Below are 24444 nucleotides of genomic sequence, written 5' to 3'. Positions count from 1 at the left end.
TACAGCAATCACATGTCCATACGACCAGAACAAGAGGAATTTCCTCTGTTCTGAGGGGGACCCTAAGACCATTAAAAGAGGAGCACCATTTTCTGAGTCTTTTTTTGAGCCTGCTGCTTGATTTAAATAAAAGATCAGGGGTGGAAAAACCATTTAAAAGGCATGTAAAGTGGGGATGCTTTATAAGAACGAATAAAGATTTGATTACTGAAGTAGATACATGTTATCTTTTTCTTCTGTAGTCAGTTTTATGGGGCTATCTTTTTATCTATCTATCCCATATCTATCTATCCCATATCTATCTATCTATCCCATATCTATCTATCTATCCCATATCTATCTATCCATCCATCCCATATCTATCTATCTATCCCATATCTATCTATGCCATATCTATCTGTCCCATATATCTATCTATCTATCTATCCCATATCTATCTATCTATCCCATATCTATCCATCCATCCCATATCTATCTATCTATCCCATATCTATCTATGCCATATCTATCTGTCCCATATATCTATCTATCTATCTATCTATCCCATATCTATCTATCCCATATCTATCTATGCCATATCTATCTGTCCCATATATATATCTATCTATCTATCTATCCCATATCTATCTATCTATCCCATATCTATCTATGCCATATCTATCTGTCCCATATATCTATCTATCTATCTATCTATCTATCTATCCCATATCTATCTAATTTCTATCTACAGTATCTCTCTATTCCATATCTATCAACTTCTGTTTTCTTTTTCTGTGAATTTTCTTTCCTTCTGTCAGTCTTAAACTGTACAGATCCTGGACATGTTGAAAATGGCCTCAGACGGGTTCTACAGAAAGGTCCAGATCGATTCAGCTTTGGTACATCCGTCTCCTTTGAGTGCAGCCATGGTTACTATTTAATGGGAACACATGTTCTTTCCTGCCAAGGAGATGGCACTTGGGATCGAGATCTCCCCACCTGCCATTGTAAGTAACCTTTTTAACTAAAAGTTAGATTTACCGTAGATGTTTTCCATGGAATTTTATTAGTTAACATTGTAGTCTCCATTTCAGTGAATAAGCAGATATTTTTTCATGGTTTTCAGTGATCTCTTGCGGCTCCCCTGGTCTTCCGCCAAATGCCCAGATTTCAGGACGAAGATACACAGTGGGTTCTGCAGTCCAGTACAGCTGCCTTGGCAAGCGAACGCTTATTGGAAATGCCACCCGTATTTGCCAGCTGGATGGGCGCTGGAGTGGCTTCCTACCTCACTGCTCAGGTAAGCTGATTTTTCTATTTGTGGGTATGTTTATAATTTAAGGTCCCTATAACAACAGCATAAAAAGATATGCAACAATCCTAGAAACATATGCTCCTGATAACTATTCTGGCGTCAGTTTTACTTACTTATTTGTTAAATCTATTTAGTCAAATCCATTATTAATTTTACAAAGCACACCCAACTGTGAAACATTTGGCTAAACCTTGGCTAAACTGCTTAAACTTTAGCTGTCTGTTAAACAGTATTAGTATATGTGAGCTATCAGGTACGTGCCTTGTGTTTACTTCCACGGAGCGTTAATGCTATGTTGTATCTGGCTATGGTTCTACTGAGAAAGAAAAGCTGTTACTTTTAGCAGCTACAAACCACCAGCACGTGTGACCACACAGAAAGCCGAAACCAGAGATCTCGAAACCCAATGAGGAATTAACGTTAACAAATATTTATATTTCAATAGTTCTTCTTTACGTCTTAAGAATGCAACATAGTATCACAAAATTCAATATTGTGCCCCTAGCACACTGTTTCGAAGATTTCGAAGACGTCCAGGACTTGCCTATCATAGGCATTTGACATTTTAAAAGATAATCTAGTTAGACCAAAACAGTATTTTTTGTTAATTTTACTATTAAAGGCTTATTCTCAAAATTGAACGTCATCCCATATCTATAGGATGGGGGATGGGGTAGCGTACTGATAATTGGAGAGCCAACCATTAGGGCAACAAAAGATCCTGGGAAAGAGGCTTTGAAGAACCCCATCTAGAATGCTCATGGTCAATCTCTGCTCCCTTCATTGTGTATGGTACTGCAGGAGAATATCGAGTATAGTGCTTGTACTTGGCTCTTTCCAGCAGTCTCCTGGATAATGGAGTGGAAGTCAAGAATTCTCAGCTCTGTTCTATTAAGACGGGTCTCTGCATAGCCCCATTCTCGGGATGCAAAGCACTATTTTTGGTGTGGGTCCCAACAGTTGGACCACCTGCAATAACATTTCAGTTAGCAATATAATAAAACATTTATGAAATCGTACACATTGTGTAAAAACACAGGAAAGGCCTTAAAAGGTACCCCATCACCCATCTATTCTAAATTCCAGGTCTTCTCAGGCCCCAGTGCTTGATAACCTTGAAACAATGTTTGAATTCTTACATCTGTGTTTCTCTCCTCTATGATATGTTTTTTCCCCGTCCCTCGTTTTTATGAATCTGCCCTGCAGTTTTATGTCACAACTCATAAACCCCGGATCTTTATGGCCCGTGTTTTAGGCTGCTGTAAAAGGAAAAGAAATCAGTTAAGTGTTTTAGGAAGATTAATGTGAGTGTTGGACTAAGTATTGGTGATTAACTCTTGCAATGCTAGGCCGAGCCACCTTCAGAAGTCTCCGTGGTATTTTGCATCGATCAGAAAGCTATTCTCAGTACACTATATGCACACTTAGCTTAATATTAATGCTGAACGGAATCAGTGCTGACACATCTGCACTAATGCATTGGTCGATTTTCCGATGCTTTATTTCAGCTATTACTGGTCATTTACCGTTTTATGCTCTTTAAAGTGAAGCTCCACCTATTGTTATCATTGGCTACTCAATCGAATTTGATATAATATTTTGTATTGCTTGTTTCATGGGTTTTTGAGTTCACACTTTTCTGATCATGTATTGGTAGTCTCCACCGATTACTTTGAGAGGAAATAGGACAACTCACTGCCTGCCTAAGTGCTAGTAAATACACTGCTGCCTTTAGTACAATACCTGTGTATAACCAAATGCAGATATATGTGCCACCAAAGTAAAAAAAGACTAATAACTTATAGCACACTCCAGCATTTTTTTATTTCAGCATTGGAGTGGTGTCACTAATGTAATGTCCCTGTACCTAATACTATGCTAACCACCTGCTGTCTTCAGCTCTTCCCAGTGCTGCTCTGGTCCCATAGTGCCACATTGTGACCATAACTTCTGATTGACCAGAAGTCATAGGTAACAGTCACAAGCTTTCAATGCAAGTCTATGACAGCATCATTCTGTTCTGACTTATATTGAGAAGAGACTTTTGGATCGCACAGCTGACACTAGAGCGATGTGGCATATCACAAACTGCTAGAGAACATCTGGAGTGGTGCTGATAAAAGATGAAGACATTGGCAGGTAAGAATAAGAATAGGTGTAGGGAACTTACATTAGTAGCACCACTCCAGCACTGCAATAAGAAAAAACACTGGAACGATCCTTGTGGCAGTAGTGCACCCATGAGTCCAAAACTGTATGGCAATACCACATGCCGTTTTATCGGTACATACAATGATTTTACTAAAGATGTGTGCAGTAACAGGGATAAGACCTTTTTTTTTAATGAGCTTCAACAGTAAAAGCTATGTTTCCCCCCAAAATGGTAATTTGATTTAAAGGCCTAATTAATTATATGCTTTATAACAAAGATGGAACCTTCCTTTTTGCCATGAGTGTCAGGTGCTGGCTTTGGTATATAGCTCCTTGAGTCTGCTGCACACATCTTTGCCCACTCCATGATGGAAATATACATGGACTGCCCCTACCAGGCTACAATAACTCCTGTCCCTCCATGTACACATCATAAGGGCTATCACCAAAAAAATAAGTCAAGGAAAAACAAAACATACAGCATCTCTTCACATTGTCAAAATGGGGGTTTTATAAAATGCAACATCAACCCAAAAAGAAATGAACAAGAGCAGATAAACAGCCCTATAAGTGCATCAAATGCTCCCTAATTAATTCATACATGATTTCCGGGGTCTTTTCACTTTCCAAAAAGTGGCCCCCTAACATAATGACTACAGCGCACATCACGGTGGCAGCCTACTGATGTACATTGCACAATCCGCCAAGCTCAGAGACAAGGAGTCAATGCTTGATCGAGACACGTTGTCTAATATCTGTGCACCTTTTTTCACAAATATTCTATTATTTTGGAATCACTATTTTTAAATTGGAAACCTTTTAAGCTTGTTAAATATTCCATTCCAGACCACAAATGTTGATTTGGAGTTGGGCTTTGTTTTGTGGGAAAACTTTCTATAAGATCCAAGAGTTTTTCTGTGGAAATGGGAATTTCAGGCATTCATGATGGTCAAGGACTGTCTCGTAATGGGTGCTTCAAATCATCCAAAAGGAATTTGATGGAATTTAGATCAGGCTTGGTACAGTCACTCAAGTTCCTTCACATTAAATTCTTAAAAGCATGTCTTTGGGGACCTCCTCTAGTGTTGGAAACACAGTCATGCTAAATTAGACTATTTTTATGTGCCATGCAGTGCAGCACTCAGTCACACACTATGTGACTTTGCTGGGTCCACTGCTCCATGGTTTAGTTCTTTTTGCTTTTAGATGTTCTCACTACATAATAGTAATGTCGGAGTCACACAAGCGTATAACACGACTGAGTGCTATGTCATAAAATATTGCATGGCACTTGGCCAAGTGTTACTCTGTGATGCAGCTCATATCTGTAATTTTATTTTAAGAGAACAATCGCAGGGTACATCTCGGGTGCATCTGAGAATCGGATCACTTCCACACAAGTGTATGGGTGCGTGTGAAACATCAGGCTGCACTCAGATCCGAGTTCAGTGCTATTACCGTGGATGCTGGCAATGAAGGAGATGGAGAAATTACTTTCTCCGTCTCCTCTACACCTATGCTGTTATTCTCTGATGCTAGAGGATCGGAGCACAGAGCACTGAGCAGAATGTCATTAGCATATCGCATCTGATGGTCTCGCATTGGATGCTATACTCTAGTGTGACTCCGGCCTAACACTTACAATTGACTGGAGCAAATTTTGCAGACCTGAAAATTCACAAACTGACTTGTGGCATCTTATGAAAGTGCCATGTTCATTCACTGAGCTGTTTAGTACCACCCATACTGTTAACTATGTTAAGGATAGCATGTTTTTCTGAGAAAGCTGCTGAAAACTAATAATTTACTCTGGCATCTTTATGTAGTGATATATTACCTACCCACATATTGTATAGTTGGGAATTCTGAATTTTAGGAAGACTGGGCTTTACCTCCCGTGAGAGCAGCAATGTTGGTAAGGCAAGGGTCACACTTGCGAGAAACTCGCACAAATCTCGCGTCTCAATCCCCAGCAATGCCGCCGGCACTCGGGACCGGAGAATGCGGCTGCATGTATTTCTATGCAGCTGAGCGCTCCGGCCCGAGTGCCGGGTATTGATGCTTGAGACTCGTGCGAGTTTCTCGCAAGTGTGACCCTGGCCTAATACAGACTGTGATCTCTATGTTTCAGATATTTAGCAAATTAAAATATCTGCACCTACTTTTGTTTGGTATTACCTGCATATTACAAATCTTGAATACTAATTTATCAAGGCTGAAAACCCCTGAAAAAGACTGAAATTTAAAAAAAATACACTGTTCATATTTTGAAATTTTTTAAATCCCCTTACTGGTAATTAATAATCTTAGTTATAATAAATATTAAAATAATATGACTTGCCATTGCAGGAGGGAGTGCTGGTGAATGTGGTGACCCTGGAGTGCCATCCCATGGACTTCGACAAGGCAATGAGTTCACCATTGATAGTGTAGTGCGATTCAGCTGTGAAGCTGGAAACAACCTGAGGGGGTCTGCAGAGAGAAAATGCCTCATCAATGGGTCCTGGAGTGGTTTTCAGCCAGAGTGTGAAGGTACGGTCCTCCTTGAAGTAAATTAATCTTGTCTTTTTTTATCTTCCTTTTTTTGGTAAAATGATGTGTTGATGCAGATGTCTTTAGTTATCATGGGAATAATAAAATATATAAAGAAGACTTAAGTTATCACCAAATCAAAAGTTAATAGTTTTTTATCTTATTTCATTTTCACTCATCACCTGAGATTCCGCAATACAGTTCCAAAGATATGAACATTTTTATTTAGTGCTAATGTTTATGGTCTATACCAATATGGTGAGGCTCACATGAGTTTTCCTATATACCAAATTACAGTGATATGGCAGTACATAGTACAAGCGATCAGACAATCGCAGGTTCAAGTCGCCTAAGTGGACTACAAGACACAATGGAAATTTTTTTTTGCTAAATAAGTAAAAAAAAGATATAAAAATTCTCCCACTAAAAATAAAGAAAGAATACATATCTGTATTTTTGTATTTTTCTCCAAGTCTGTAAAAGTCTGATAAATGAAAATTTAAAATTAATTCACTCAGTCGGTAAACGCCATAATGAGAAAAAAAAAATCAATACACCAAAATGTTGTTTTTTCATCAGCCAAAGCACTACAAAAAATACTCTATGAAAGTATCAAAATATTGCATCTAGAGTACCTCAAAAGACAAACCATCGCAGAGCTCGATCGACCAAAGAATGACAGGTCTCAGAAAATGGTGACACAAGTGAAAAATGTGGTTATTTATTAATTTCTGAATTTATTTTCATCACTTAAGTAAAAAAAATGCATGTTTGGTATTGTCGTAATCTTACTGACTTGTAGAATCATATCGCCTTCCTTTTGATTTTGAACTCTGCTTTCAATTCCTAGAAAAAAAAACCTCTTAACCCCCGGGCCATTTTCCATTTTTGCAGTTTAGTTTTTTTTTCTCCCCTTCTTCCCAGAGCCATAACTTTTTTTACCTTTTGGTCAATATGGCCTTGTGAGGGCTTGTTTTCTGTGGGACAAGTTGTTCTTTTGAACGATACCATTGGTTTTAACACATCTTGTACTGGAAAACTGGAAAAAAATTCAAAGTGCATTGAAATTGCAAAAAAGTGTAATTCCACAGTTTTTGGGTTTTTTTTACCATGCCCACTAAATGCTAAAATTGACCTGCCGTTATGATTCTCCACATCATTACGAGTTCATAGACGCTAAATATGTCTAGGTTTTTTTTTATTTAAGTGGTGAAAAAAAATCCAATCTTTGGTATAAAAAAAAAGGTGACATTTTCCGAAACCCATAGCGTCTCCATTTTTCGCGATTTGGGGATGGGTGAAGGCTTATTTTTTGCGCACTTAGCTGATGTTTTTATTGATACCATTTTGGTGTATATTTGATCTTTTGATCACCCGTTATTGCATTTTATTTCAATGTAACGGTGATCAAAAAAACTTAATTCTGGCGTTTTTAATTTTTTTTCTCATTAAGCCATTTACCAATCGGGTTAATTCTTTTTTTTTTTTATATATATATAGTTAGATCGGGTGATTGAATGGGGTGAAAAGGGGGAGATTTGAACTTTTATATATTTTTTATTTTTGTAATATTTTTAAAAATTTTTTTTTTTACTTTTTGCATGCTTCAATAGTCTCCATGGGAGACTAGAAGCTGCGGTTGTCCGATCGGCTCTCTCCACCAGGCGGCACTCAAAGCAATCTGGCTATGACAACCATAGAGGTCTGCTGGAGACCTCTGGTTGTTATGCCAACCCATCGGTGACCCGCGATCATGTAACGGGGTCACCGATGGGTGGGATTTCAAGCGCGCTTACCGGAAGTGCAAGTTAAATGCTGCTAACAGCCTCAGTTGTTATAGGCACCTGTCAGCTGTTCAAAACAGCTGAAATTTGCCGGGAAAGATGTGGGCTCAGCGCCGCAGCCCACATCAAAGGGTTAAGACACAACCATGGGCAGAGTGTCCAGTATTTTTCACCTCAATATGGCACAGTGCCTCCACACAAATCTTACTGGGAGCTGTAATGGGATGCAGGAGGCTCTTCCTCTTCTGTCAAGGGTTGACTTGGGAAATCCCTGTCCACACTCCGTATACACTCGAAAGACATGAGGTTGAAACAATTAACAGGTTTATTTACAGAGAAATAAATGGTGTTAAACTCAGAGGATATAACAAGGAACAGCAAAACATTTACTATCACACAATCTATGATACAGGTTCAAAATGTGCTTTGCAGTAGGCCTGAACATTATGATGACACTTTAAGTAACAGCAGACACACTCCTAACAAATAACACCCAATAATGGCTGCAACAATGCCATTAACACAGTCCAGCGATGGGGTCCAGTTTCCACGCTTTGCAGAAACCGTTGGTGCATATAATACAATAGGAACACAATCCGTTCAGCAACAGTTCTCTTATTAACTCCTCAATACTGGAACCAGCAATAGCTCGATGTAGCAAGTTTGGGGTCACACAGGGATCCAGCTTGGGGCTACAGGATCCAGATGCCGGAGACACAAGGGATGGATTGTGGACTGTAGAAAGAGTGCGATGGACAAATCTCCTGGTTACCTGGCCGGTCTGCAGATGTGGTCCCGCAGTAGGGTTATCTTCTCCCCTCACATACTGAGTGTCTTGACGATTAGCGCTCACTCTGTGCCTCTGTTCCCTGCTCTCCAGGATCAGACTCTCACATATCTGACATGGAGGATTGCATACATCTTTCTGCTGCTAGCCTTCTTCTCCAACCTTTTCAACCAATCAGTCCCTTCCTCTGTTGCTTCTACTTTTCTATGATGCAGAGAGGAGCAATGTCTGCTGGGTGCTGTAGTCCAGGGCAGTGCAGAAATAGAAGCATCTGCTGTGAATGTCTGTGTACTCCCAGCAACAGTCTCTGAACACATAGGTCTCACTTTAGGTGTTACAATATGCAAATTGCCTCTTCAGAGAGAAAGAGGACTTTTACTCTACAGCGCCACCTATTGGTAGTAGCGATCCTACAAGTCACAATCAACCCTTTAACAAGTCTTGTAATATGACTTAGGATAAAAGCCAAATCAGAATCTCAATTTGCAGACACGGCGTTTCGAGCTATTGGCTCTCGTCAGTGCAAAGTATGAGATCTGATTTGGCTAGGTGAGAGGCTCTGGACTGAGGTCTAAGGGGTAAGGTTTCTCCTTGTGGAGAGTGACATACCAGCTCTGGCTTGTCAAGGTAAGGAGGCTTATTCGCCGTGCAATGCTCCTCTGGGAAATTTTATATGCAAATTGCCTCTTCAGAGAGAAAGAGGACTTTTACTCTACAGCGCCACCTATTGGTAGTAGCGATCCTACAAGTCACAATCAACCCTTTAACGAGTCTTGTAATATGACTTAGGATAAAAGCCAAATCAGAATCTCAATTTGCAGACACGGTCCAGACCTCAGTCCAGAGCCTCTCACCTAGCCAAATCAGATCTCATACTTTGCACTGATGAGAGCCAATAGCTCGAAACACCGTGTCTGCAAATTGAGATTCTGATTTGGCTTTTATCCTAAGTCATATTACAAGACTCGTTAAAGGGTTGATTGTGACTTGTAGGATCGCTACTACCAATAGGTGGCGTTGTAGAGTAAAAGTCCTCTAAGTCCTAAGTCATATTACAAGACTCGTTAAAGGGTTGATTGTGACTTGGAGGATCGCTACTACCAATAGGTGGCGCTGTAGAGTAAAAGTCCTCTTTCTCTCTGAAGAGGCAATTTGCATATAAAATTTCCCAGAGGAGCATTGCACGGCGAATAAGCCTCCTTACCTTGACAAGCCAGAGCTGGTATGTCATTCTCCACAAGGAGAAACCTTACCCCTTAGACCTAGGTGTTACAAATGTCTCTGCTATATTTTTGTATCCTTTTCATTGTTTGTTCAAGCAATGATCTGTTCACTTAACTTTTTAGAAGCCATTGCCTACAGTGCCTACAAGTAGTATTCAACCCCCTGCAGATTTAGCAGGTTTACACATTCGGAATTAACTTGGCATTGTGACATTTGGACTGTAGATCAGCCTGGAAGTGTGAAATGCACTGCAGCAAAAAAGAATGTTATTTCTTTGTTTAATTTTTTTTTAAATTGTGAAAAGTTTATTCAGAGGGTCATTTATTATTCAACCCCTCAAACCACCAGAATTCTGTTTGGTTCCCCTAAAGTATTAAGAAGTATTTCAGGCACAAAGAACAATGAGCTTCACATGTTTGGATTAATTATCTCTTTTTCCAGCCTTTTCTGACTATTTAAGACCCTCCCCAAACTTGTGAACAGCACTCATACATGGTCAACATGGGAAAGACAAAGGAGCATTCCAAGGCCATCAGAGACAAGATCGTGGAGGGTCACAAGGCTGGCAAGGGGTACAAAACCCTTTCCAAGGAGTTGGGCCTACCTGTCTCCACTGTTGGGAGCATCATCCGGAAGTGGAAGGCTTATGGAACTACTGTTAGCCTTCCACAGCCTGGACAGCCTTTGAAAGTTTCCTCCCGTGCCGAGGCCAGGCTTGTCCGAAGAGTCAAGGCTAACCCAAGGACAACAAGGAAGGAGCTCCGGGAAGATCTCATGGCAGTGGGGACATTGGTTTCAGTCAATACCATAAGTAACGTACTCCACCGCAATGGTCTCCATTCCAGACGAGCCCGTAAGGTACCTTTACTTTCAAAGCGTCATGTCAAGGCTCATCTACAGTTTGCTCATGATCACTTGGAGGACTCTGAGACAGACTGGTTCAAGGTTCTCTGGTCTGATGAGACCAAGATCGAGATCTTTGGTGCCAACCACACACGTGACGTTTGGAGACTGGATGGTACTGCATACGACCCCAAGAATACCATCCCTACAGTCAAGCATGGTGGTGGCAGCATCATGCTGTGGGGCTGTTTCTCAGCCAAGGGGCCTGGCCATCTGGTCCGCATCCATGGGAAGATGGAGAGCACGGCCTACCTGGAGATTTTGGCCAAGAACCTCCGCTCCTCCATCAAGGATCTTAAGATGGGTCGTCATTTCATCTTCCAACAAGACAACGACCCAAAGCACACAGCCAAGAAAACCAAGGCCTGGTTCAAGAGGCAAAAAATCAAGGTGTTGGAGTGGCCTAGTCAGTCTCCTGACCTTAACCCAATTGAAAACTTGTGGAAGGAGCTCAAGATTAAAGTCCACATGAGACACCCAAAGAACCTAGATAACTTGGAGAAGATCTGCATGGAGGAGTGGGCCAAGATAACTCCAGAGACCTGTGCCGGCCTGATCAGGTCTTATTAAAGAAGATTATTAGCTGTAATTGCAAACAAGGGTTATTCCACAAAAAAATAAACCTAGGGGTTGAATAATAATTGACCCACACTTTTATGTTTAAAATTTATTAAAATTTAACTGAGCAACATAACTTTTTGGTTTGTAAGATTTATGCATCTGTTAATAAATCCTGCTCTTGTGTGAAGTTTGAAGGCTCTAACTTATTTGCATCTTATCAAACCTGCTAAATCTGTAGGGGGTTGAATACTACTTGTAGGCACTGTATAAGGAATGGACTAAGATTCTACAGGAATGCTTCCAAAAGCTGGTGTATGATAGCTGCATCACATTTGCAGCAGGTCATAGCAGCCAAAGGTCCTCTACTAAGCACTAAAGACGCTTGTCATGAAGGGGATGAATAATTCTGTGACTGCAGTACTCATTAATAGCAGCATTTTGTGTTGAATCTTTAGGAACGACTTTTTATACTAATTGTGTTGAGGTCATTAAATTATTCTTGTTTGCTTTATTTATTGCAAACTGCAGAAAGTTTGCTAATATACCTAAAATGTGGGTTGAATAATTGTGATTGCCATTGTGATTCCAGCATTCCACAAATCTGGTTGTTTGATTCATAGTCACACCTTTTGTATGTGTCCCCTGGTATGTATATATGGTTTTATCTCTTTCCCTGTTATGTAAACATACAAATTGTTTATATTACCCACTATCACTTTGTACACCCTTTCCTCTTCTGACCTGTCTCCTCATATGACCCAGTCAACACATTTCAACTGTACTAAGCAGTCATGAGTAAAGGCCCCATCACACACAGCGATCTTGCTAGCGAGATCGCTGATTTTGTGACACCACAGCGATCTTGCAAGCGAGATCGCTGTGTGTGACGGGGATCAGCGACTGGCCCCCCTGCCGGTTATCGCTGATCGTGCAGCATCGGCCTGGGCCGTTTTTCGATCGCTGGTCTCCCGCTGGCCAGCGCGCATCGCTGCGTGTGGCAGCGAAAGATCAGCGACGCTGGTTTCTAATGTAAGCATCAGGTGTCCAGGATCCGCGGCTCCTGGATACTCGCTGTTTACCTTGGAAACCGGTGTACACGCTGGTTTCCAAGGTAAACAGCGGGTATCCAGGAGTTGCGAGGCTCTTAGATACCCGCTGTTTATCTTAGAAACCAGCATGTACGCCGGTTTCCAAGGTAAACAGTGGGTATCCAGGAGCCGCGGCTCCTGGATACCCGATGTTTACATTAGAAACCAGCATCTAGCGTCGCTGATCCTGATCGCTGGGGCTGTCTTGTGACAGCTCACCAGCGATCAGCCTAATGATGTGTAGGGAAGGTGACCTGACGGACGGACGGACTAGTCAGAGTGAAGAAGGAAAGGTTTGCACAGTGTAGGTAGGTGTCAGTTATTACAGTGGGGAAACAGCTAGGAAAGTGTAGTGGACGTGCAGTACCTTGGGTTGACCATTAGATGGCAGGGAGGAGTGTGAGCAAAGGACTTGACAACAGCTTAGGGCTTTAGAAACCGTTGGTCATGGGGGGCGGGGTTACAGTGACAGGGGACCGGGAGAGCTATAAATACTGAGGGAGGGTTCCAGAAGGTTCCAGTCCCCAGGGGGAGCTCAAGTGACAGGAGGACTGCGACAGTCTGTGCACTCTGAGGAAAACCAAACCAGGGGGACTGAGGAGAGTGAACGTCAGGGGGGTGGTCCTGACAGGAAAGAACCGCAGTAGAGACGAGGCTCTGGGTGAAGGACACCGTATGTGTAACGACGAAACTGGCCAGTAAAGTGCTGATGGTGTACGGGCCTAAGGCGGCCACAGTGACTGAGCTGACAGGATTGTCACAGCGTGAAAAGGGGCGGTATGTATAAATACGTCCCTAGTGTAACGTACGGTGTATGAAGCGGCCCTGGACACGGAGGGCTGTGAGAGAGAGAGATATTGCGGTGTGCTGCGAGGGCCGTCAGTCGGACGGTGAACAATAAACTTGGACCTATTGCACCAAGAATCTGCCTCCATCATGTCTTTGTTTTTATCTCTGCGCGGTAAGAAGAGGGACCACACCCCAGCTTGGCCCACACCTCTTAGATACCCGCTGTTTACCTTAGAAACCAGCATGTACGCCGGTTTCCATGGTAAACAGTGGGTATCCAGGAGCCGCGGCTCCTGGATACCCGATGTTTACATTAGAAACCAGCGTCGCTGATCCTGATCGCTGGGGCTGTCTTGTGACAGCTCACCAGCGATCAGCCTAACGATGTCCCAGCGATCCTATTATGTCGGATCGTTGGTGGGATCGCTGGGACATCATTATGTGTAACAGGGCTTAAGACTGCTTAGTGCAGTCAAACCGTGTCAACTGGGTCATATCAACCATGAAAATTTTCTTTTGTACGCACTATATTTTATTTTCTTTTGAAAAATAAGAAGAAAAGAAAAATCCAGTCCTGTTGATCTGGACTCCAATTTTTTCTATTATCCTTGATGGAATTCCTGCCTGTGTAGGTGATACAATTATCACCTAGGCAATACTAAGGAAATCCTGAAAACATGACCTGTTGGTGGTTCTTGAGGACCGGAGTTGGGGTACACTGCTCTACAGAGTACAAAGTGCTCCACAGTTCAGTACTACTCTACATCTCCTCTTTGTCTACCACTCTACATGGGCTCTCTGTTCTGCTAATGACTTAAAACTAAAATCCTAAATTTTCCAAACATCCCATTCCTGTCTCCAAGACTTCTTGCATGCTGCGCCAATTCTTTGGAATGCACTACCCAGGACAATTCGATTAATTCCCAATACCCACAGTTTTAAGGGTGGCCTTAAAACGCATTACTTTAGATTGGCCTATCCCCTTACCTCACCTATCTAATTATCCCCATTTTGCCCATACAAAATTTACTTAAAAATCATGACCCTCGTAGCTTCAGTTTGCATACCCTTTGTGCACTAATTAGCCCTCTGTGTCTGTACTTATACATACACTGGCTGGTGACCGCTTCATGCAGCGTTATGTGAACATCCTATTTAGTATTTTATGATTAGACCATACAATACAAACACTATTTACCATTTACCTTTCGTGTCTCCCTATTTCCTCATAGATTGTAAGCTTGCGAGCAGGGCCCTCACTACTTTTGGTATCTGAGTTATGTATTATTCTGTAATGAATTTATTGTCTGTGCAAGTCCTCACTAAAATGTAAGTTCTGCAAAATATGTTGGTGCTATAGAAATTATTATTATTATTATTATTTTCAAATAACCATCATAAACCGACCACAAAGCTCTGCCTCCGCTTTTATCAACCATTTCACTACCTGGCACCTACTCTTTTTCTCTGCTGACATTTGCACCATCAGCAAGTCTGATTTCAGCATCCCCATTGAGAACCACCACTTAGCTGCCTCCACGCTCTTGTCACTCGCTTCATCCTTTGGTTGTCCACAACCAATAGACATACTCTAATCTCACCTCTCTGCCTAGCTGAACACCATTTGCTTACATTCTCATCCCTGTTCTCTTCAACTGCCTCCCAAGTCTAGCAATTAGAACATCCATACATCACACATAGACATTAATAAACTCTGTCTGCCGCTGTTCACCATATCTTCACTCCATATCTTCACTCCATGACACAGACACAGCCACCATCTTCTACAACGTCACACTTGCATCAGCTATTGGCTTGATCACTACTCTGGTGCATATCAGAAAGTGAAAAATCAATAGACAACCTTGGCACCCCAACGCTATAAAAAAGCTGTGCCAGGCATTCATGGTTGCAGAACAGCGCAGGAAGAAAGTACACTTATAGGAACACTTTATCACATTCAAAGATTTTTCAAATTCAAGATTTAAGGTGCAGGAAAACTGAAATCCATAATCGCAAACCCATAAACGCATTCTCCACTTTGAACATGCAGTGTTAACAATTAACAAAAAGCTGTTGACAATGCTGGGACCCGAGCGATCAGTTGTAATCTATGGGGAAATTTGTCAGTAAGTAAATGTTCCTTCAGTGCTATCACAAGGATGATTAATTATAATATTGATGATCTATTCCGAGAATCAATACGGGTTCAACAGGGAGCCCCCTTGACGATCAGCTCCGGGCCGGATGTAAACTGTGATCCGAGCCAGACTAGACCGGCTGTTTCCATTCAGGCGATTTCTAAGAACTGCAGCTTAGCTTGTATTCAATTGAATCAGAACTAAGCTGCAGTTCTCGGCAACAACCATTACACAGTGAATGGAGTTATGCTATTCTGGCTCTTTTCACAGTTTGCATCCATGCAGCACACTGGCGGACACAGACGGAAGAGGGCCTCTGTGCAGCAATACTATATGGACCCCTTTGGGGTACACTAGCTCATCATAATGCCCAATGTCACCTGTTTTGTAGGTAGAAATGGGCCCCTTTACCTCTTGGGCCCCTGTATGACTGAACATGTTGCACCAATGAAATGCCCGCCCCTGATCCAGCAGTCAAGCTGAAAACAGCTGATCAGTGGGGGGGCATGGATTTTGACCCCCCCACCCACTAACTGGCCCATCCTAAGTACAGAATAGTTCCTCCACAGTGAGAGGGTCATTGTAACTGGTCTTCATTGTGGCTCTTTATTAACCAGGTTATCCTTTATTTTCTTTCTAAGCGTTTTTAACATGTGCAGGAAACAATTACAAAATCCTATGAAAATGTCATCTTGTGTAAGTTAAATTGTGGCCAGCTGTGTTTCATTAGAAACTCGTGCCTATTCAGTGCCATGTATTAACCAGATGTATTCCCTACTGTAATGACACCGATGTAGTAAAATAAAAAGTGACATTCACTTTGTCCTTAAAAAGATAAAGTAGTGAATAATGTATAAATCCTGCCTCTTCTCAAATAATATCTATAGACAGCAAAGTGCTGTATCATACATCATTACATGGAGAATAAGGTAACTGAATATTAATAGTATGTGTGTAGTATATGCTTTTGTTTATCTAATGGTTTATCGGTCTCGAGCTGCCATTTTCACTGAATGCTTCTGTGATACAATGGTAGAATGGACTTGTATTTCCTGATGGATTTTCCTCTGTCAATGTCACATTGCAGTGGTAGGAGTTGTTCTCCACACCCCATTTGCTTTGCTTCTCTGCCTGCAGGAGTTTTATAATTAAAAAACAAAAAAAAGTCCTCCTTATCCATCCATCCCCTCCCTCTCCAGTTTCCAATTATTGTCATCATCAGTGAATTAGAGAAATCATATCCCTCAGCATGCCACATTGCAAGAGTTTGACTCAAATTAGTCAAGTAAGACGTTCGCCCTTTGTTGCCAGAATAACATTGTCCCTTCACAGAAGAAGTTATAATGGTATAATTCTTGTTCACCTTTTTGCAGTGGTTTCCTGTGGGAACCCAGGAACTCCCAGCAACGCACGAGTTATATTCAATGATGGCTTAGTTTTCTCCAGTTCTACTGTATATGAATGTCGCGAGGGGTACTTCTATAGTGGACCTCTAAGACGGGACTGCACTGTTAATGGCACATGGGCTGGCACTGCTCCTGACTGCACAGGTAAACTATGCTCCTTGTTGTAAATGAATGTCCCAATGTACAGTATGTCATTTTAAAGGAAATCTGTCAGCAGGTTTTTCTTAAGTGATCAAAGGGCAGTATAAACATGACCTGGGTGGTAGCTGTGGGCGAGTGTTATTTATTCGACCCCCCCAGCACTCTACAGAAAAGAGTGGGTCCTGGCTGGATGAAGGATTGGACTCTGCATTGCCCCTTTTGCCTCCAGCTCACCCACTATGGATATGTCTGTCTCGCCATTTCGCTTGACTCACCGGCATCTTGAGGTCCCTATTTGGTGCCATCTCAGATGTTCCACAGTTGCAATTTTTCTGATTATAGGAGCCCTTCCTGTATCCATCAATTCTTTCTGATTCATGTCTCGGTCCTGCCGAATACCCCAAGTGTAAACTTGACCAGGGTGGTAGCCATGGGCATGTGTTTTATATTCGACACTCTGGCATGCTACAGAAAAGACTTGGTCCTGGCTGCGTGTTGGTGTTGTGAAGGCCTTATGCTTGTGCAGGCTACCTGTGACCAATGGTGTTGGCTGGATAAGACCCTGAACTCTGCAGATCAATAAAGGAGACTTCCATTCAAACATGGGGACTTTATTGAACTTGATAAAAGTTATGTGCAAGAGATAGTGTGGTGAAGGTGACTTGACTGGAAGTAGGAGGGAACGGTCGGTGCACTATGGACGGAGATTGACAGGATAGAAGGGTGACAGCTGGGAAAGGTGGATAGGAGAGTGCAGTACCTAGAAATGACAACAAGATAGCAGGGGGGAGTAGCTTAGGACTTAACATCAGCTTACGGCTTGAAAAACGCTTAGTCATGGGGTGGCGGGGAGATAGGAACCCAGGAGGGGAATTCCCGGTGAGAGAGGGGATAAATAGGACTGGTTGGGGTTCCGGACAGGTTAGTCCCGGGAGGAGCTCAGCAGAGGAAGACTCAGGACAGAAGACGGAGAACGGTGAAGAGCTCGACCAGGGGACTGACAGGAAAGAGACAGTCAGGGGGTGGCCCTGACCCGATGGACCGCAGGACAGACGAGGCCCCGGGGGTACCGATTGGACAACGACATCGAGCAGGTAAAGCGCTGGCGGTAGATTGGTCTAGGACAGCCCCAGCGAAAGACCTGCGAGGGACGTTACTTCGACTGGAGGAACGGTGCAGGTACCCGGGCCTGGAGACGGAGAACTGTAAAGAACTGCGGTGCGTGGTTATGGTCATCAGGAGGCCGCCGAATAAAATCTGGAACTGTTGCAACTGAACTCTGCCTCTGTTTTGTCCTTGCTTTGCATGGTGCCTTTGTCGTCCGGACATGGTAAGCAGTGGACCACCCCCCAACCCCGGCCCCTACCACATTAGCGGATATGCAGTCTTAAGCATGTTTTCTACATGGGTAGATGTCTTTTCATTTCTACTGTAGCCTTCCTCTGTGGGCTACTCCAGGGCCCTGTAGCTTACCTGTTTCATCCAATGTTGCCATAACCCAGCTTCTAGGCTACAGTCCTGTTGAACGAGTTTTTCCACTCCTGCTGCGGCTTCCCGTCCTATCCCTATGGACGTCCTAGACCCACCATTCGGGACCCTCACTAGCGCCATGCTCCCAGCCCTGTTTAGGTCTATTACCTTCAACACTTGCAAGCTCTCGGCTGTCCAATGACTGGGAATCTTGTCCACTAACGCCTTGTGGAAGGTTACTCAGTTACTCAGTCTCGTCAGTAATTCTCTTCAGGATCTCAGTATCCCTGTCTGTATGTCTTTTTATGCTGTGGATCATCACTCGGCAGCAATGCACACTGTTAATATATGTATATATATATATATATATATATATATATATACTATGTGTGTGTGTGTATATATATATATATATATATATATATAGCCAAAAAAGAACACAGCAGCACATGTGAATGAATCTAGGCCATGTGAAAACACAGAGAAACATTAAAAACATTCAATTTAGTAAAATTTTTCAAACCACAGCAAGGTGACCTCCCTCTGATGAGTCCCTGCTCTACACTACAAGCCACTTCCGGGCCACCATCCTACAATTTTAGACAAACATGTCACCACTGGTCTCAGCCTACAATTTATAGGCTGGTAGAGCAGCACCTGCAAGGCTAAATGGGAGGAGTGCAAGACCAGACTGGAAACAGCCAGCATCCAGTATTACTTAAATAAGCAAAAAAAAATGATCAGCACCTCCTAGTGTGAACACATGCAAGCTGTGAAAACTGCACCTGTTTCCTGTATACCACACACTCAATCAATCATACTTCTACCTCTCCACCATGGCCAAGACCAAAGAGCTGTCTTAGAACACCAGGGACATAATTGTAGACTTGCACAAGGATGGGATGGGCTACAGGATAATAGGCCAGCAGCTTGGAGTGAAGGCAATAACTCTTGGTGCAATGTTTAGAAAATGGAAGAAACAGGTGACTGTCAATCTTCCTTGGTCTGAAGCTCACCTCATGATGTAAGGATGATTTTGAGAAAGATCAGAAATCAGCCCAGAACTACAAGGGGAAATCTGGTCACTGACCGGAAGAGAGATAGGACCACAATCTCAAACATTACTGTTAGTAAAACACTACATCGTCATGGATTAACATCCTGCAGAACACGCAAGTTGCCTTTGCTCATGCCAGCACATGTCCAGGTCCATTTAAAGTTCACCAATGACCATCTGGATGATCCAGAGGAGGCATGGGAGAAGGTCATGTGGTCTGGTGAAACCAAAATAGAACTTTTTGGTATCAACTCCACTCGCTGTGTTTGAAGGAAGAAAAAGGATGAGTACACCCCCAAGAACATTGTCCCAACCATGAAGCATTGTGGGGGAAACATCATACTTTGTGGGTGCTTTTATGCAAAGGGGACAGGATGACTGCACTGTATTGAAGGGAGGATGGATGGGGTCATGTTTCGCCAGTTTTGACCAACAACCTCCTTCTCTCACTAAGCGCATTGAAGGTGGGTCATGGATGGGTCTTCCAACATGATAATGACCCGAAACACACAACCAGGGCAATTAAGTGTAAGAAGCATTTCAAGGTCCTGCAATGGCCTAGCCAGTCTCCAGATCTGAACCCAATAGAACATCTTTGGAGGGAGCTGAAACTCAATGTTGCCCAGTGACAGCCCCGAAACCTGAAAGATCTAGAGAAGATCTGTAAGGAGGAGTGGACCAAAATCCCTGCTGCAGTGTGTGCAAACTTGGTCAAGAACTGCAGGAAATGTCTGACCTCTGTAATTGCAAGCAAAGTTTTCTGTACCAAATATTAAGTTCTGTTTTTCTAATGTAACAAATACTTAATTCATGCAATAAAATGCAAATAATTATGTAAAAATCATACTACGTGATTTTCTAGATTTTTTTCGATTCTTTCTCTCACAGTTGAAGTGTACCTATGAAAAAAATTACAGACCTCTACATTATTTTTAGGTGGGAAAACTTGCAAAATCAGCAGTGTATCAAATACTTATTTCCCCCACTGTATTTTCACCATCTAGTGCATAGGACTAAACCCCTTGTATGTTTGTATGTTCCTTTGTCTATTTTGTGTAGTAATCAATTGTGGGGACCCTGGAACTCCAGCTAATGGTATCCGACTAGACAATGACTTCCATTACAACCACACCGTATCCTTCCAGTGTTTGCCTGGTTATATGATGGAGTCAGATCGAGTAAAAACACTATACTGTACAAAAGATCGCACCTGGAATGGAACAAAACCAATCTGCAAAGGTGATAATAAAATGAGAGGAACTGTAGTAGAATATATATTTTGTTGTGTGATTGCCTTGGAAAAGATGTTATGTTTTGTCTTCCATAAAGCTATCACTTGCCCGCCTCCTCCATCAATCCCCAATGGGAAGGCTGTGGGGTCTGACTTTCTGTGGGGTTCCAGCCTTTCATATGCTTGTTTAGAAGGTTATCAACTGTCCTTACCAGCCATACTGACATGTGAAAGCAACAGGAGTTGGGTTGGTGAAGTTCCACAATGCTTCCGTAAGTGTGCAAGCTTGGTTTATGGAAAGAGCATGAATGCACGCATAATAAGAATAAAGAAAACCATAAATTAGACACTTAATGTATGTTACATTGTTTACAGCTGTGTTCTGTGGGGATCCTGGTATTCCTGCCCATGCTCGGAGAGTGGACAGGGGCTTCAGCTACCGGTCATCAATAGCTTTCTCATGCCCCCCACCACTGGTCTTGGTGGGATCTTCAAGAAGGTTCTGCCAATCTGATGGCACTTGGAGTGGAACTCAGCCAAGCTGCATCGGTTAGTTCTACCTGTTAGAAGCAACTTTAGTAAATTATTGATGGTAAATTGTTGGTGAAATACTCTTTTTTTTTTTCTATGTGTAGGCTTTAGACATGGGCATTGGTATGTTCTGCAAATGCAATGTAATTTTGTGAACAATATTTATCAATAAAACATAAAATTTATTATTTTGTGTTCAACTCATCCATCAGTTTATGTGTCAGAAATTTTACTGACTCTATCAGAGCCTTGCATAATAGAAAACCATATCTCTTTTATTTTTTGTTTCTTTTTATAGATCCCTCCCACACAACCTGCTCCGATCCAGGGATACCCACATTTGGAATGCAGAACAGCTCTCAAGGATTTCAGGTACTATTCAACTTTTTTTCCCTACCTTTAACTCAGTAATGACTACATATTATTAATTGAACTAAGCCCACACCATAGCTGGCAGATACCAGCTGTGTTACACATCCAGCATCTGCTTGTAACAGTAGCAACCAGAGCTAGCTTTGATTGCTACTGTTTAACCATTTTACCAACGCTGTCAATCACTGACATCTTAATTTAAATGTTAACGTTGACTATTTCAGGGAACCGATGGTTTTCCATAGCAGTTAGGTGTCTGCAGAAGGCTCAGTAAGGCCTGTTTTACACTTCCGTTGTTGGCGGACAGCTGAGATCCGCCAAAAACGAAAAGTAGCGGATCCGCCTCCAGTATGTGACCTACGGATGTCATCGGCCGCTAACTTTGTCGGATCCGGCAAAGATGAAATGGCCGGAAATTTAAAGTGATCACAGTCCGGAAGGAGAGAGAGAGTTTCATGGTTAAAATGCTTCCCCGAGTAAAGCTTCAGGGCATGCGCACTTCAAAATAGCGGACCGTCAAAGAAAAAAACGTTGCAGGGTCCGTCTCATCCGCCCGGGAGACGCTAAAATCTTGGCGGATCCGTCAAAAAACGGGTGGGATGGACGACCGTCAGTCAAGATCCGCCACTAATGTAAGTCTATGGGGGAAAAAAATGGATCCACCCCTTCTTTGGCGGATCCGTTTTTTTCAAAAAGTGGCGGATTTTTACTGACGTCAAAAAACGGAAGTGTGACACAGGCCTAACAGTCATCTTATTCTTCATGTGAAGCTCAACCACAGGCTGAGCTTCATAGGAAAGCTGCAATTTCTTTACATAGTTCAATACTGAAGTATTCCAATGTAGAGTATAAGCAAACAAATTATCTCAAGTTCAAGTCCCCCTAAGAAGACTAAAAAAGAAAGTAAAAATTAAAAAAGAAATGTTTTGATAGTATTAAAAAATTTACAAAAGAAAAGTTTAAATCACCCCTCTTTTCCAATTTTCCCATTAAAAAATAAATAAATAAGTAAACATATTTGATATTGCCCCATTCATTAAAGCTTTGAGCAGGGGGTTGGACCAGATGACCCAGGAGGTCCCATCAAACTCTACCGTTCTATGACAGCTGAGGGCTGATGTTAACATTCTGGGGCCAATAGCCATAAAGGTTCCAAGGCTATTAATATAAGCTCACATCTGTTTGCTTAGCCTCTACTGGTTGATTTAGGGGAGATCCCCCCCAAAAAATATTGTGGTGTCCCCTCTATATTTATTAACCAGCAAAGGCTAAACAGACAGTTGAAGGCTGATATTAAAAGCCTAGAAAGGGGCCATGAATATTGCCCCCCTTGCAGACTAAGAATATCAGCTTTCAGCCACCTCAGAAATGGCACATACATTAAATATGCCAATTCTGGCTCAGCCTCTGCTCTTCCCTTTTGCCCTGGTGTAGTGGCAAGTGGGGTAATAGTTGTGGGGTTTATGTCAGCTGTTTTACCCCATAGTCAAATTTAACAAAGACATAGACAGAGTAAAGTTGTTTAATTGAATTAAACACACAAAATCCTTTATTTAAAATAAAAAAACTCCCAAACCCTCTTTTACCCATTTATTCAACAAAAATAAAAATGCAAAGTTATGTTCACCTTTCTACCAATAATCCATTAATTCCCAAGTGCTGTCTGTGACCGGCGGTAACCTTAATGACGTCACAACCGGTTGCACACAGACGCATTCTCACACTCAGCTCAGTGTGTTTTGGCTGGCGTGGTGAAAGGTTGCATCACTAATGTGACTGTTCAGCAAACCATGTAGATTGTTGTGGGACATGGGCATTAGTGGATTATCAGTGGAAGGATGAGTATAACTTAGTTTTTTTATATTTTTGTTGAATAAATGATTAAAAGAGAGTCAGGGAGTTTTTTTTATTTTAAATAAAGGACTATGTGTGTTTATGTCAATTTAAGTACTTTACTTTGTCTCTGTCTTTATTAAATTTGACTATGGTGTTAGTAATGTCTTTTAGATTCCTGTACATTACTATCCGCTGTGCTTGATGTCAGCGGCCATAAAACAGCTGACATAACTATTACCCAACTTGCCACTGCACCAGGGCAAGTGGGAATAGCAGAGGCTAAGCACCAGAAATAGTGCATCTAATGGATGCGCCATTTCTGGGGCGGCTGAGGGTTGATGTTCCTAGTCTTGGAGGGGGACAATATCCATGGCTCCTTCCTAGGCTATTAATATCAGCCTGCAGCTGTCTGTTTAGCCCTAATTAAACTATGTATTTAATATATGCCATACACAGACAGTGGGTGTTGACTGCTAATCTGCGGGTTTTTCACACGGACACACGGTCCGTGTGAAAAACACGATGTGCGCACCACCATTGAATACAATGGGTGTGCGTGTGACCACATTTCCAGTCCTTAAAAAATGGACCACATATGGGCATAGAAAACTGATGTGTGAAGAAGGCCTAAGCGATCGTTCTCAATGAAGCTATGGCGAGATGTATGGCATTTGCTTGACTGAGCAAAATAGTGCACTGAGCCCTTGGCCACAACACTGGTGCACCAAGGAGGCCTCATTCACATGTAATACAAACATTTTTATGTGCAACTAAACATGCAATGTCTATACTGCAGGTATGAACTTTACAGAGGCTAAGTGCCCTGTAGGATTGTATAAGTGGTTTAAATGACATTTGAGGTGCCATACTCTCTTTAAAATTCTCTAGTTGAATCAGAATGCCAGTTTTCTTCATAATGAATGGTTTACTGATGCCAGTCCTATCAGTTATAATTAAATGCTACAAAATAATGCCTTTTGCAATGAGCATGGGGTATTTGATATAAGGCCAAGCCTTGAAAATAATACTTAGAAGAAATCACATAATTGCCTTTAATATTTAATGTATGTTATTAGAGTATATCCACTGCAATTGTGCCTTTATAAATGTAGCTATAAGACATGGCCCTATGGCCTCTTTACACTT

General features: G+C 42.1%; 1 protein-coding gene across 1 annotated transcript in view; it reads left to right on the top strand.

The window, feature by feature from the left end:
* Positions 1-24444, top strand: part of CSMD2 (CUB and Sushi multiple domains 2) — a 1542159-nt gene that overhangs the window by 1482367 nt on the left and 35348 nt on the right. The window contains exons 55-62 of the mRNA XM_073571899.1: positions 798-986; positions 1106-1279; positions 5795-5977; positions 16628-16804; positions 20388-20567; positions 20658-20831; positions 20935-21108; positions 21389-21462. Of these exons, the coding sequence (XP_073428000.1) occupies positions 798-986; positions 1106-1279; positions 5795-5977; positions 16628-16804; positions 20388-20567; positions 20658-20831; positions 20935-21108; positions 21389-21462 (1325 nt within the window). The remainder of the gene's footprint in view (positions 1-797; positions 987-1105; positions 1280-5794; positions 5978-16627; positions 16805-20387; positions 20568-20657; positions 20832-20934; positions 21109-21388; positions 21463-24444) is intronic.

This window comes from Dendrobates tinctorius, unplaced genomic scaffold (assembly GCF_039654945.1).
Source record: "Dendrobates tinctorius isolate UK_male_01 unplaced genomic scaffold, ASM3965494v1 ptg000007l, whole genome shotgun sequence".
NCBI classification, from domain to species: domain Eukaryota; kingdom Metazoa; phylum Chordata; class Amphibia; order Anura; family Dendrobatidae; genus Dendrobates; species Dendrobates tinctorius.
The sequence above is the reverse complement of the archived record's forward strand: the minus strand, read 5'-3'. Positions and strand labels throughout refer to the sequence as shown.